The sequence below is a fragment of the Buceros rhinoceros genome, unplaced genomic scaffold (assembly GCF_000710305.1).
Source record: "Buceros rhinoceros silvestris isolate BGI_N320 unplaced genomic scaffold, ASM71030v1 scaffold7457, whole genome shotgun sequence".
Lineage (NCBI taxonomy): Eukaryota > Metazoa > Chordata > Aves > Bucerotiformes > Bucerotidae > Buceros > Buceros rhinoceros.
Genome location: NW_010421522.1, coordinates 67,972 through 84,235, shown reverse-complemented (window position 1 = coordinate 84,235; position 16,264 = coordinate 67,972). Strand labels below are relative to the sequence as shown.

Here is a 16,264-nt window from a genome sequence, read left to right as displayed (position 1 = left end):
AAAGAGTGTGTGTCTAGTGAAATCCTGGCTTTCCTAGTCTGTGGTTTGCAACTATAACTCAGGACAGCATTTGTACAGGCAGAAAGCAGAGTCAGGGAAACCAATACTCTTCTGATAATGAATTAAAAGAGACAATTTGCAAACTACTGTTAATTTCTGTCCCTATTTCTGAACCCATACCTGTGTCTGATATATTCTATGGCATCAACAAGCTAAAGCTGAACAGTATGGCCTGAGGAAGGTCTGTGGTCAAATATTATGTATCAGACAAGGAAGGGCATAGGAAGGAATCAAGCCTAAATGGTCATCATCTACTCTAACAAGCACAGCAGAAAAATTGGATAAGTTATTAAATGACAAGCCTCGGGGTCAGCAGAACTGTGCCAAATATTGCAAATGATGGATCTCAAACGCTGTGCCGGGGAAATCAGAGTACATTTCTACTGCCTGCGTAATGAAGAGATGAACAGGGACTATAAATTTGTCTCAGCCACATGGATAAGTCCATAGTATGCAATGCAGAGCTGTGCAGTGATTCAGTAGATATGTTTACATGAATATAGTTTAGGTATATAAATTGCAATCTTGATTCCTTCTGCCTGCTGTTCATAGAAATGAATTGTTACTGTTTGAAGACAGATGAATACATGGCACAGTTTATTCAATGAGATCTTGCAATATGAAAACAGAATACTGCATTCTTTTCAAATTTTCACTTTCCTCCAGGAGCAAATATGCATTATCTGACATTCATTTTTGAACTGAAATAAGTGTTTGCAAATTGGTTTTGCACTATTCAACCTGCTTTAAGCACATACTTATGGATTCCTGTGCCTTAAAGGGAGAATCAATGATGAGTAATAGGTCTGATAAATGTGGCTTAGAACAAGGTATTTACATGTTCCTGTTACGAGGGAGAAAACACCAGGAAGGATTTTGTGAAAGTAATCACTCTAGCTTTCTATAAATACAGTTGCCAAGGCAACCTCATTTTGTATGAACAAATCCATTTTAAAGTATCTTATCGTTAAAACAAGCTTAGAATGACTGGTTGCACTTATGTATAAACCCTACGTGCATCCTGTAAAAAAAGGAACCTGACCAAACATTTTGCTAATCCCAGTGCCTAGTAGAATGCATTCCCACTGCTCCTGATAGCGTGATGCCTTCAGAAAATGTTCACATCTTTTTTTGCGTTGTAATTAATAAAAAAATAGGGTGGAATCAAAAGGTGAGATTCTGCTGGCAAATTTGACTGTCCTTCTTTTGTGGTGCCTGAACCCTGAACTATGGCTAGCTCCTCCGGTTTCTCATGGACTTATATCAGTATTTCTGCGTTCCACACTTGCTGAAGTGATAGGATGTACTTAATACGTACATTCCCTTATACCTTCTTCAGCAACATTGTTTTTTTCTTTCTCCAAAAATCTGTCAATATATATCTGGTGTTGGGTGGGTTTGTCTTCAAAATCAATCAGACCCATAATTTGTGATTTTTGATCGGTAAAGCAAATTGATTTTTGTTCTCTTATGTAATGGGTTTAGTAAGTCTTCTCAATATTATAATTACCCGCTTCTTTGAAAAGATGTTTCAAGTTGTTGCAGGGGGGTAGATTTTCATTGCATTCTTTCTTTTTTTAAGGTATGTCACCATCTCAAAGTAATTGAAAAAATTATTTATTCATATATATTACTATAAACATGATGACAATCAGTTTGAAATTCTTTTCTTCTATACCAAATCCAAAAAACAGCTTTGGAAAACAGATTTCTCTGCTATACTCATTTTTTCTAGTCAAGTGTGTGAGATCCAGAAGATTTTCTAACTCTTCCAATTCCTAAATTATTATCAAAGTGATAAACTAACCAAATACTAATATAAAAAAATACTTTTAGATACCTAAAATGCCCTTGACCTTTTATACATCCCCTAAGAGTTCTCTCTCAATGTGTGATGTCTGAGTGCATGTGTGGAGGCAGACAGTGCCATGTTCATTCATTGGCATCCAATGCCAGTAACACCTGGGCTACCTCAGTTACAGATGCTTGATAAGCAGCTTAGCATGATGCTTTGGTTGACTTGTTTATAATTATCTAACTTTGTGTGTAAAACCAGGATTCTCTGGGGTTCACTGAATTTTATACTGCTGGAAATGCTGGATGGTAAATGTTTTTGCTATCTGCGTGAGGTCCTGCTGAGCAAATTTTCTTAAACCCATTAGTCTTGCCACAGACCTCCTCCACTGCATGGTTATCTAGTCTATTCTGATGTGGTCTGCAAGCCATGAGTTGAAGAGCTCTGGGTATAATTAGAGAAACCAGACTTGTTCAGCTTGGTGAGGATACCCCCTCCTTGTAGTGGAAAGTATCATGAAGATATTTTATGGTGAAAGAGGGAATACTGCTCAGAAACAGTGTGAATATAAAGAGACGGTGCTGTTATAAAATTAGTGAAAAATGTATCTGAGGAAAAGGCTAAGAAGTGAAAAGAGGGAGTTATGGTATTAAATGAACGTTGTAGGTGTGGGAGAAGGGAAGTTTTAGAGACAAGAGGGAAGCATTATTTTATACTTCCACATTTATATGAAAATTATTATGGTATGATGGGAATTTCCTTAGCTAACCAATATTTCTGGAAATTCTTGGACAGGAGAACTGGATGAAATATGAAAACATAGAATTTTGTGTGAGTAGGTGGATGAAAAGAAATGAAGTTGGCAGAAAATAAGGACATCTCACTGTGCTGCCTCTCACAAGAGCCTGAGGGATAGTCACAGGAAGTTTCAGGGGACAAAGGACTAAATGAACTGTAAAATTTACCATAAATCAGGTGTCCAGTAAAATACACCAGAGTTGGCTGTAGAGAATTGTCTTTGGCTTCTTAACTTCACGATTAGAATCAGAGGAGCACAGAAACACTTCAGACTTCAACTTTTAGCCCTGTGGAAAATTGTTGAGAGGAGGACACTCCTGAACTGGTTGTTTATCTTTGGCCACACAACACAGCACATTGCTGTTAAATTAAAGTTCAAATCTGACAGGCTCATGAGGTGAACTTTTGAAATGCCTATGACTCAGTACGTACAGATACCTATGTGCTTGATAACAGCAGTGGCACAGCAGGAGTGAATTACAAAACAAACCAAAAGAGCATTTAATATATCCATCTATTTTATACTTCAGACTTTGATCATCTTCCATTTAATGGAAGGAATATAAACAAGCCAGCTCCCTTATTTCTACATTTGTAAGATTAATTGGATAGTAGCAAATGTATTTTCTTCTTTCTGTCCTCTTTATCATCCTGTTTCCTTTTTGTTTTCTCTCTCATGTATGAGTTTTGGTTTTAGCTCTGCAAGCAGTGAAGTTATTAGCCATTCCTTTTTCCTTTGGGAGCAAGATCCATCATTAAAGTCTAGCTCCTGTGAAAGCCTGACCTCCCACACCATATGCCTCTCCCACTGATTTCGTGCTTACAGCAGAATATACCTGTCATAGTCAGAAAGTGAGAGCTGATCTCAGAGGTAGCCAGAGACATTACCATGGAGGATTATGAATATTAAATAGCAGACCTCATGCTGGATTCTGCGTTCTCTGAGGAATCAGAGCGCTGAGGTGGTATGTTCATGGTGACTTGTGTTGCCTTGCAGGTGGGCTGCTGAGCTTTGCATCAGGTTTTTTTAGGCTATTTGCCTTCCTTCCCAGATATGATCCTGTTGATATTCAATAAAGTTAGATAGGATGAAACACAAGCATCAACCCAATTATAAGCCTCATCCTGGAAGAGCCTCAGTACTTCCTGGCAGACCAGCACTCTTCGGTTTATGTAGAAATCATTATCTCTTGACACCTCAGGGAAAGTTTAGGATTTTATGTGTTTATAATTTCACACACAAATTCAACACACAAAATTGCCCACAACTTTTAACACATGTTTAGTTAACATTATAGGTACAGTTTTTGTGAGCTGCTGAGACATGCCACCTATTCTTGGTAAGATGTTGTTGTATAAGCTGGCAATTGTTTCCGGCATGTCTTTTTCTGAACTGTGCTCAACTAACTTCCATTAACTATTCTGTTTCTCGCCTAAGGAACCACATATATTCTGAGAGTATTCTGAGACAACTTCTGCTTGCAGAAAGTATTTGTATTTGTAAAAGCTGAAACAGTCTTTCAGCTTTTCTAAGGCATAGCTTTTAATATTGAAGACAGTGTCCCAAGATACCTTTCAGAAAATCATCAGGCATGAAGACATACAGTGGAATATTTATTCATAAGTGGTCATTTCCAGAATTTCTGTTTCTTATTGTAATAAACTTATGTTCCAAGTTAATCAGTCTATTCTGAACTTTATTTTGGGTATTCTATCATGCAAAGCAGAATTTTGGCACAAGAAATGTGACAGTATTCTCTTGTGTTCCTGATTATTCTTTTCTCCAAGTAATTTGAAAGAATGATTTTACTGCATTGATTTTGAATACAGCAGAAGTTAATAAAGTGTAATTGAACATGAATTTGAAGTAGAAAAGATTATTTGTTTTTAAATACTAATTAATACTACATTTCTTCTGAAGTAATTCTTGCAGAATGTTGTGTGTAAGCATAAAAAAAATCGTTCAAACTTTATCTCCCATTATGGGTATCTAAGTAGAACTCTGTTCTACAGTTTCAATTTCTAAATACCACTTGTTCACAGGCAAGTGCTTCAGTCTTACCTATTTATGTCATTCATAGGATTTTGCCAAAATCTATCTAGCTATAACATTCAGAAAAGTCATTAAAACAGTCTACCTACTGGAATAGGAATGGCTCATGAATCCAGCATTTTCTTGCTCATTACAGTCTCGATTTTCAAATGGGATTGTTTTTGTCCCACATCTGTTCTCATCAGATCTTTCTGATGAAGTTAATATATGTAAATGCAGTGATATATTTCAGGTTTTCTGAAAATTAATCAGGATGCCTCTGACTATTTTGCATTTTTGTGTTTAAATAATCAATCAACTTACAGAAAAAGACTTTCTCATTAAGTGTTTTACCACATACACATTTCAGCTGGTAATGTTTAACTTTTCTGACCATGTTTATCTTCAGAGAAGAGAAGACAGAACTGCAATAGTAACAAGACTGTTCTTGTTACTCTTTGTCTCTGGCTTCTGATGATTTTAGATTGCTTTGTCACTCTTGCCTCTACATAGTACGTTCAAATTTCCACCTGGAAAAGACCAATTTTCAATTACCTTCTGAGAGAAAGAAGGCTAGGCACTGGATACTTTGCCATTTTCATAAAGTGCCACAATTCAGCATTTCTGTCTGGCATTAGATTTCTACTTCATCAGTTTTGTGCTAAAAAATTTCAAGGGTTTGATACAAAGACTGTGAAACTGCGTTGCAACATATGCTGATCATACTCCTGTTTCTTCAGTAAAACAAAATACAGACATGGCAAAATTCTTAGGACTGATGTATTTAACAGAAAAGAGCACGTGTTAGTTTGGAGTGAAGGGAGAGGCAGTGAGTGTCTTGGTTGTAGAAAAGCCCTGCTTTAAGCTTTTCCCAGTTCCTACTGAGGAATCCAGATCTCCCCCAAGTCCTCCAGTCCTCCTCACCCATTCACAAGACTCATTCACAAGAACTGCTTAGATATACTCATGTTCACATTGTTCTAGTGAAGGGAATAATATGCATGTGCTTGTACAACTAGGAGGCTAAACAACCCCAGATCCTTATAAGACTTGTTCTCTAGACCCTTCACCAGCTTTGCTGCCCTTCTCTGGACCTTCCTTATGAAAGGACATGTAAATTTTCTAGACCGGTAGTCAGTTAATTAGAAGAACATTGGTTTCCTTAAGAGACAGGCAGCAATCTAGGGCTACAAAAGCAATTAAGACTATTCCAGGTCAATGACTCCTGAGAATTAAGGAGATTATGCCCACTTCTCATTCCAGACATCTTATCAAAAGGGACAGCCTTTGACTCCTTGTGGCACTTATCTAATGCTCGACCACTTTCCTGACTGTTTAGCAAGCCTGGTTCTTATATAGGACAGCCTCACCAAGGGCCAGATACTCATTTTGATAAAATCTAATCATCTCTTCAAGCCAAAGATGCTTAGGCAGAATGTTGTTGAACAAATAATAATAATATTTGCACTTGAGAAGTTACACAGCAAACTCCTGTGGGCTAGAAATATACTATATTTAATGGAATGTTCAAAATTCGAACAGATTCTGCCCAAAAGTTTCCTCACTGTTTCTTACAAACCACTCTGATTTATTGCTTGTTGTACTGACTCTTCATATTTTCCCAAGAAGCTGTACATGTTTAAATAACAATATAATACCTAACAATCTGTTCATTCTGCAAGTCTACAAAAACTGTCAATTGGTATCCAAAAAATTCCAAATGGAAACAGAAGCTTTGGATGATTTTTTTTTTTTTTCACTTTCTTGGAATTTCTGCTATGGTACAAAAGACTATTCCCTTATGGTCCTGCAGGTGCCTGTAAAAGATTGCTTTCAACAGCACTAAGCTAAAATTCCTAGTTTTCATGTAATACTCAGGAAATCGTGTATAGAAAAATATATTGCATGCTCTTTTTTTTTCCATTGTCAACCAAACATTTCAGACATTTATATCTCATTATTTACTTATGACCTCGTCTCACCTTGTTTTGCAGAACACCCACAAAGGCTTGTCTCCTCTGCCAACTCTTCAGTGGTCTGATGATACAAAAATAATATACTACATCACTACAGTTGTTATCTGTTGATAGCAAACAATTCTCTGTCAAATTCAAGTTGAAAACAATTGCTTTATGCAGTGCTTGCTGGGGATTGTGCACTGAAAACATGTTGCTAGCAAAATATATCAAAAGCTTGACAATGAACAGCATTTCCCAAAACATAAAACCACTGAGCTGTATCTTAGCTGTTATAAATTGGCACAGATACCCCTGAAGCACAGCAGTGCTGTGCCAACACACCTAGGCTGGTCCACAGTCCTTAGCTGTCACCTGGTAAAGGTATCATGATGTGTTGCTTTGCCTTTAAGCTCATGACAAGGATTTTCTTTTTCCAGGATAGAAAGCCTGGATTTTTTCAAATACACTGCTAAATAAATATTGTAATCCAAACTGTCTGCAGTACCTTTTCAAAGCAGCGGGTGGCACTTGCAGAGCAACAATGTTTTGTGATTTATCTTCTTTTACAACAGTTACAGTGGTTTATCGCTTTGTCCTTGTCGTTCTGGACAACTGGGATTTCACAGGGTGTAGCATTCTGAACAAGTTCACATGGACGGGACTGAGTCGTTTTGTTTGCCTGAAGCCCGTCCTGCCAACAGCAGCAGTAAGGGGTGCCAGCACTGCCTGCGGATTTCCTAATTCTGTGTCTGGGCACATCTCTGTAAATAACTCAAAGGAATGTGGGAACCAAGTCATGAGCTGTTTTCATGGTTTCTTAGGAGCACATGCTTTCCATCTAAAACCTTTTCATCCAGGAAATATTATCAGTAATTTGCTGACCTGTCAGGACTGTTCCTTACAGATTAAAGTAACCTGCAGGAGTTCTATGAAATGTGCAGTTGAAAACATGTTTAACAGTAATCAGATGCTGTTAGATGGTTTCAGGACAGAGTCATGCTAAAAAATAATGATCTATAGCAGAAAGCTATATGGCACTATCATTTCTGCACTGATGATACTTAGAGGCTGCATAGAGAAGTAAATAAATAAATAATACCTCATAAAGATACACTGAGGGTGTCCTCACAGTACATGACAATCTGTAATAAAAAAACCAGCAGGCTAAACCAACATACCCTAAAATAACCTCTGTAGACTATACTGTACTTATTTAATGTCTTTTGTACATTAACACTGCTTATAATTTCCTCTACAACATTCAAGAACTCGGCAGGTATCACGAGTTTTAATTGCCAGCCTCCTTCCACACCAGCATGCAGCATCTAGACATTATGAAACGAAATACTAATCATCACCCCCATTTTCTGTTTGTACAGTTCCATTGCATTTGCCTGGTGTGCTATGCAAATTTGGAAAATTAAATGGGAAACAGTTTAGTTTATTTGTTTAATATAGAAATAAGACACATATTTTAAAAATCTATAGTAATGTTTGATTCTCTTTTAACTGACTGCTCACTGCTTTAAATTTGAGAAACGTGCATATCTGAAAATATTATCTTGTATTGCTTCTTCTGGATATTTTAAATTTAAGATAAATTTACCAGTCTTCTGCTGAAGCAAGGACTCCTGAGTTCTAAAGGGCAATGAGGACCATCGTCTTCAAAAGCCGTAATTCTCAGAAGTGCCTGGGTTATATTATCAGTTCCGTTTTGGACCGCTAAGATCCCTAGGCACCAAAGTATAGGATCGTGCACAAGCTTATGTATTCCTGGATTAAAGAACTGGATACCTGGCTCCAATCTAGATTCTATCACAATGCAGAGGCAGACAGGGTAGTAACAAACCTTCAGAATTTCATCTAAGCCTCAGTCCATTGGGTGTGCTTAGACCATGGTCAATGCCCAAGGAGGTACTGCCACAGCAAGTTTCACAGCTAGTCTTTCTGAAAAAGAGTGCAGGAAAAGTAAATGCACTCTTTACACAAATAACCTGGTGCAACACCCGGTGTTCTGGTCGCTTTCCCCATTCCCATGGCTCCTTAGGCATCTGTGTCTTAAAACAGTCTTGAATAAAGTTCATGAACAGCTTTGGTAGCAGGAACTAGAACCCAATCTTTTCTCCCCCATCTCAGTGGCTCCAGACATGGGCTCCTTCCTACTGCTTTTCTCTGTCTCTCTGGTTCCATGGATGTTGCACCTCTGGCTGTGCGGTAGCCAGATAAATACCAGAGTGCAGAGCTGTCCTTGCAAATCTTCAGGGCGTTCATTGAAGGCATCAAAAACAGGGGGTCAAACTATTTCCAGCTGAGGTGTGCAAGGGATTTAACAGTATGCTTTTGTGTAAAACATTCACCACTGCCTCGTTTGTTGGTCTTGCTACCTAGATGAAGGGTTCAGGAGCCCTTGGCGGATGTAAGTAGCCCTTGGCCTAGCAGCTTTTCCTGAGATGTTCTGCTTCATTGCTGGCGCTAGATGGTTTAACACTTGGCCTTGAGAAGCATTAAACATATCAGGGAAGTAAGTGCCCAACCTGTCTGTAAAGTCTTGGAAAAGAAGTAGACTCCTCAATCCCTGCTTTCCCAGGGCACATTCCCTCGTTAATGACCTGGATGAATTCACGTGCTTGGGCCACATCTTAATACCAAGGTGTTTTGACATGTATTTTAAATACCGAAACATCCTATGCCAGATAGGGAGTGGTAGGCAGTATCAGGGAAATTTATTTGCTTCAGATGAACAAAACCTGGAAATTAATGTTTCTGTGTTTAAAATCTTCCCAATTTCTAAGATGTTAGCAAGCAAAGGATTGTTATTAGAAGTAAATGGACATAAAACATTAGTGTTATTTTTTCTCTCTAATGTTTGATGTAATTGCCATTATTCTAAAGCAATTATACATAACAGGAAAAAAAGAACTGGAAGAAAACAGCTGGCTTTTAACCTTCTCATGAGTTTAATGTTCCTAGTTGAGCTCTAAAAAAAAATATTAGCTAACACCTTGCAAAAGAGTAGGTAATCCTGTGGGTTGGAGATTTCTTTCTCCAATCCTGATAAGGGAATATAATTAATTTTCTGGGATTTCACTAACATTAATTTCACTGACAGTAGAATATAAAACACATGAAGGAGTCACCATTGCTTTCAGCATTGTCAATTATATCTAAATCCATAATATGGTACCATCCTGATAAATCAACTAAACCTGTGCTGATGCACTGCAAATGAGTTAAAACCTACTGCAAATATGTTTCAATATATGAAATATTTACCCCTACACAATATTTAATATAATGGTATATCTCATACTGTGATTTTCAGTTTATTTTGGTGTTATCCATATCCAGGCAATGGAACAATTTTTTGGCTTATATTCAAATATTCAACAATTCTGTTACTATTTTTTTTTTTATTTTAACTGAAATCCCAATACCTTATTTTCCAAACTGCATTCTGAAGTGTTGCGTACCATATTTCAGTTTTCAAGCTGTGGTTTCTTTAAGGAACCCACAGAATCTCGAAATAGTGCTATTATCAAATAATCTGTGTTCTCTACTTCCACAGGCTGTACAGAGATGGGTTAGGACCTGAGAGAGGTTGAAGGGGCCGCACTTGAAAAGGCGAGGAAAAGGTTAGGAAAGAGATTGTAGCTTGCTGTTACAGGTGTGGCTTAAAAAGCAGTAGCCATTTTATTATGGACAGCCAATATAATTAACAAGCTTTAAGGCAATTTTTAGACTTCTGTTTTTCTCCAAAGGAGGGCAACTTACTGAGAATCAGTCAGTCCAAGTCTCGAGAGAAGTTCTAGCAAAATGATGTGTCGAATGACTCTACATTTGAGGAAGTGTTTTAGAAATCTCTTACATCCTTAGGGCAGTCACGGATCAGTTAATGAAATCCAATATTTATAGTAAATAGTTCTAAAGAAATGTGGTTAAAGATTCCATTTCAGATCGATCAAAAACAGGACATGCATTGCTAGAAGCTCCCAAATCTCTCTCACCCACGATAATATCCAAACGGTCGACAGAGTTAAGGTGCCAGAGGCTTTCTGTTCATCACAGGTGCAATTCCTCGGCTAAATTCTTCAGCTGCAATTTGTTCCGTGATTTGCCATGTTGCTTAATCACTTGCTTCAAAATTAAGTGCTTGTTTTTTCATGTATCTCAGTCCTTTCATTTAATGTTCAGGAAGTCCTGTTCACAAGACTATGCCTAAAAACACTGTTCATGACCAGAGGCAAGCACAAGCACATTTTGCTCACCACATTTTTTGCTCTACATCATAGGGGGAAAAAAGGGACCTACTTTCCTCTTACCTAACTCTAGGTACAGAAATCATACATCAAGCTTTGTTAGCTGGCTCTTCTGTATAGTCAAGGCATCTCCAGAGTATGATCTAGCCTAGTCAAAATCCGAAGTGGAGGAGAAGTAGCCAGGATCAAGATGAATGTGTTAGTTGACCAACTGAAGAAGAAAGGAAGTCAGTAATAAAGGGAATAATATTTCTGCTAGTCAACAAAACTACCTGCTGCTTTCTACCCAGAACTAGGTAGGGATTGGCATGGGAAGGCCAAAAGCTGCAAAGTAACACTAGGATCTTAGACATTCCTCAAGAAACTTGCTCTATGTGACCATTTTGATCTTTTCCACCATCATTTTCCTGGATAAGGACATCTGTGCCACAGACTGTGAAAAACAGATTTATGATAGAGAACATTATGTGCTTAATTTTGTATACACTCAGCATCATAAAGTTTTATTGGTCTGTCACATCCACACGCTATATTTTACAGTAATTAAATAATACTCTGTCTTTCTCTTAATTTTATAGCTCCGTAAATCTGTTTTCAGCATCAGAGCAAGAAACCTTCTGGAAAAAGAGACAGCAATCAATAAAATTCTAAGGTAGGAGTCAGAAGTGATTTGATATCGTTTTGACTGTCATCTGATTTCTCATAACCTCATTTTCCATTAATGTTACTGTATGTATAATATTTATGGTGGTGTGTCCCTTTGTAGTACATCTGTTGCCTTCATTATCCAAGATAAATGGCTCTTTGTTTTGGCTATATTATAAGCTTGAACAGCAACAAGAAATTGTTCTTCTTCAGTGTGTATTTGAATTCTGTGTCATGCAGAAATATCATGCTTCAGCTCGTTTCACTTCTTCATAAATTAACCAAAAAATGTCTCTTCAGAAGCAGTGTTATTTTGCCTAAAGAATTCCAACCTATTTCTTGCATACATATGCACACAGACATTCGCAGGGGTTGTTCACTAGAAAGCACAGACTACAGCTAATCATATTTCAAGTAGTAAATGTACAACAAAGAAGATTTCAGAACTGTGACTTCTGTAGAACAATTTCCTGAATGTTTTAATAATGGTCTCTCATTTCAGTATTCCATATCAAGTAGGTACTCAGCACCGTAAGTAATGCAAGCCGAAGTCTCCAACCTATGTCTGAAGTTATCGTATGGGTAACACCATGCTGCATGCCACTGTTCGTCAAAATATTATTGAGAAATTAACTACAAGACCATAAGTATTCCATTTTAAGAACTCTTAGGGCTCTATTTGTAAGCTTTTCTTTCATTTATATGAAGGTACCTTGATTCTACAGGCATTACTGTTACAGATACATAAATGCAAGTCTCTTTGTCTTAATCACAAAAACTTTAAAAAATATGGGTTTAGAAACAGGCTTCCTGACAGTGTTTCAGTAAAGCATTTATAATGAAATTCTATGTTATATTACAATTGTGAAATGTTATTGACACCTCTAGGGTTACACAAATGTCAGTTTGTTTGGCATGGTTTTATACTATAACACAGAGGAAACATTTTATATTTTAAAATTCATTTAAAAAACTGTGACATCTGTAGCCGCTCCATTCTTCCTTCTATAGAAGAAAAAATTGAGTCTTGCAAATTGAAATTCAGAATTCTGATGAATTCTTATCAGCACACAATTTTCTCATTTTCAAGAGAAGTCTGAAGCTGAGTGGGAGGACAACCCAAGCAAACCATTGTTTGGACTTTACTAAGTTCTCAGGGGTACCAGGACTGAATCAGAAATCAGTCCTTCCAGTTTCAGTCCTGCTGACTTCCGCTTGGTCCTTCAGAGACTTCTCATCAATTCACTTGAATTCCTCTGAAGAAGAGTTTAAAAGGCTGAGGAAGAAAGTTTTCCCACTAATTCCTGGGTCATCAGCAATGAACTTTTGAGGAACACAGAGAAAAGGGGGGAACTTCTGTCAGGTATGAAAAATGTGGGATCATACGTCCTCTAATGCTTTCTCAAGGTGCTTTTAAGTCATTTATGAAGAGGCAGTCTTATTTGCTTCCTGATAAAAAGGGACAAATACTGTCTATTGTTTTGCATTATTGCCTCAAAATTGTTAAATAAACTCTGAACTGTGATGTCTCCAATGCATCTGTTATAGCATAAGAAAATTGTGTTCATGGTACGCCTGATGGACATGCTGATAGAGAGCATTGCTAGTGATGGCCCTGCTGGTCCAGAGCAGAGTGTTTCCATGTTGATGCAAGTGCTGCCAGTGTTGATGCAGGACATGCAAGGAGAAATAAGTGACAAAAAAGGATAAAATTTACAGATGAAACTTTGGATTCAGTTCAAGGAACACAGGAAAACTCAGAAGACAGGAATGATTCTTATGCTTATTTTTACTTTAATATTGTCTCTTCCTTAAATATTGTATACTTCTTAATAAAAGTAGCTGAGTCTCAGCTATTCAGACTATCCGACAAAAGAAGAAATGGTATTTATGTCAAGAACAATAAGAGGTAAATCAGGATGTCCCTTCTGAAAAGATTCTTTCTGGCATCTTTTTAATTTTTGTCTCCCTGAATTAAGGAGCATTTATCTAAAGCAATGCCTCTACACAGTAAAGCTGCCCATGGGCAACTTCAGCTTGATCAAATTGCCGCACTGAAAAGAAATTTAAGTCTGTGGCAGCCTAAGTCCGCCTCTCACTGTTTCCACCCTACTTTTTAAGCCTTGTCAAATTATTTTTCAGTCAAATTCTGAATGTTGCGGCATAACCAACCACACAGAAGGAATGTGCATTACACACAGGTACGTCTCTGTTCCTCGTCTGCATCTTCCTCTATGCAAACCTTCTTGTTCCACATACTTAACTGCAGCTTGACTTCTTCCCCAAGAGGAGGAAGGAGGGCATAAATAGCCCTTGACCACCCAGAGACATAGTTCATACATTCAATCCTAGGTGTTTTGCCTGGTCCTCTGATGTTACAATATGCAGCGAAAGGAAGGTCTTGGGTCTATTCATTTTCCTGCGGCTTTCTTACTGCATTACCCTACCCATAAGAGTAGGGTAATGCCCAGGGTGATGCCCAGGCTGAACCCTCCATGCCCCTGTTTCTGGCTATGGCTCACTGCTGTGTCATCTCACAGTAACAAGAGTTGAGCTCCATGGCTTAACCTTCTCTTCACCAATGCGAACGAGCCCAGCTCTCTCAAGTCTCCTTGGAGGTCATGTGTTGTAGGACACTGACTGCTTGTACCTGCTCCTGTATTTCAACATCCCATCTGAAGTACCCAAAAGTGTGTCCTTAGGTGCAGCCTCTCCAGCTCTGAGTAGAGGAGGAATAATAACTTCCCTTGATCTGCTGGCTACACTCCTCCTTAATATAGTAGTCAGTTTGCCTTACTGATGACAGGAATACATTAATCCAGTTATCATCCAGGTAACTCAAATCCATCCAGACCCAGTACACAATGTGACTCCAAGATCCTTTTCCTCAGTCAGCCACTCCACACAGCCTGCATGGACACATGGGTCTATTCTGCACCAGGTGTGAAACTTTGCACATTTCCATGTCCAACATTCTGAAGCTTTTGCTGGTTCAGTCCTCAAGTCTAATTATTAGAGTCCTTCTGGTTTAATGTTCTACCATTCAGTGAGCCAAACACTGCTTTTCACCTGACCTCATAGCCACTCATTTCACCTTGATGACGATAAAGATAGGGTTTAACGTTTATAGCTAAGAATCAGGGTGATGGCCAACAAGGCAGATATCATGGTGGGAGTCTGTTACAGACCACCCAACCAGGATGAAGAGGCAGATGAAATATTCTATAAGCAGCTGGGAGAAGTCTCACAATCCCTAGTCCTTGTTCTCGTTGGAGACTTCAACTTAGTAGATGTCTGCTGGAAATACAATCCAGCAGAGAGGAAACAGTACAAGAGGTTCCTAGATTGTATGGAAGACAACTTCCTGACACAGCTGGTGAGGGAGCCAACTAGGGAAAGCGCCCTTCTGGAGCTGTTGTTTGCGAACAGAGGAGGACTTGCAGGTGATATGATGGTTGGAAGCTGCCTTGGGCATAGTAATCACGGGATGGTAAGAGTTTTAAATTCTCAGAGAAGTAAGGAGGGGGGGTCAGCAGAACTGCCACCTTGGACTTCTGGAGGGCAGACTTCGGCTTGTTTAGGAGACTGGTTAACAGAGTGCTTTGGGAGGCAGTCCTGAGGGGCAAAGGAGTCCAGGAAGGATGGACAACCTTCAAGAGGGAAATCTTAAAGGTGCTAGAGCCTTAAGCACAGGTCTTGTAAGGAGCAGCTGAGGGAACTGAGGTTGTTTAGTCTAGAGAAAAGGAGTCTATGGGGAGACCTTATTGCTCTCTACAACTACCTGAAAGGAGGCTGTAGCAAGACCAGAGTTGGTCTCTTTTCCCAAGTAACAAGTGATAGGATGAGAGGAAATGGCCTCAAGTTATGCCAGGGGAGGTTTATGTTGGATATTAGGAAGAATTTCTTCACTGAAATTGTTAGCCTGGAACAGGCTGCACAGGGAAGTGGTTGAGTCACCATCCCTGGAGGTATTTAAAAGATGTGTAGATGTGGTGCTTAGTGACATGATTTAGTGGTGGACTTGGCCATGTTAGGTTTACTGTTGGACTCAATAGTCTTAAGGGTCTTTTCCGATCTAAATTATTCTGTGATTCTATGATCACAGAAGGCATACCTTTGGTATTTTTTATTAGAAATTTGCCTGAATTAAATAATTGACTTGCATTAGTCCTAAATTACTTAGAACAAGTTTCTCTGTATATATTTTAAGTTTTCTCTCTTAAGATTTCTTTCTTCATAACTGTGAAGCTTTGACACCTTGCACGTCTGAGAACAAATGTTCCAGGTAAGCTCAGCTTATGAAGCACCAGGCTTTGATACCATGTATTTTTCAGAACAAATATTATAGTTAAGCTTAGTTGATGATTGTTGTCATCAGGAGTAAAATCCAGAATTAGACACCACTTTCTTAAATCTCTGCAAGCATATGATATCATTGGATTTCACCTGCTTCCTGCAAAGACAAACAGAAATAAATATTGGAATGCACATATGCATTGGCAAGAAATTACTCTGATTTATGGGTTTTGTGCCAAATGACCACCATGTTATAGATCCCTGTAAAGTGTTGTTGTGAAGTAGAGTTAGTGGGCTGTGGAGTCTCCAACACTGCAGGTGTGGAAAAGAAGGTTAGACAAACATTAGCCCAGAATGGTGCAGATGTCATTAATCCTGCTTTGAGAGAGATGACAGACTAGATGGCCACTTGAGGTTCCTTCTT

The 16,264-nt window shown here is 38.5% G+C and overlaps 1 protein-coding gene across 1 annotated transcript in view; it reads left to right on the top strand.

Annotated features, from left to right (window-relative positions):
- Positions 1-16,264, top strand: part of NALCN (sodium leak channel, non-selective) — a gene marked incomplete at its 5' end in the record, with an annotated part of 60,351 nt that overhangs the window by 3,036 nt on the left and 41,051 nt on the right. The window contains one exon of the mRNA XM_010139688.1: positions 11,478-11,551. Within this exon, the coding sequence (XP_010137990.1) occupies positions 11,478-11,551 (74 nt within the window). The remainder of the gene's footprint in view (positions 1-11,477; positions 11,552-16,264) is intronic.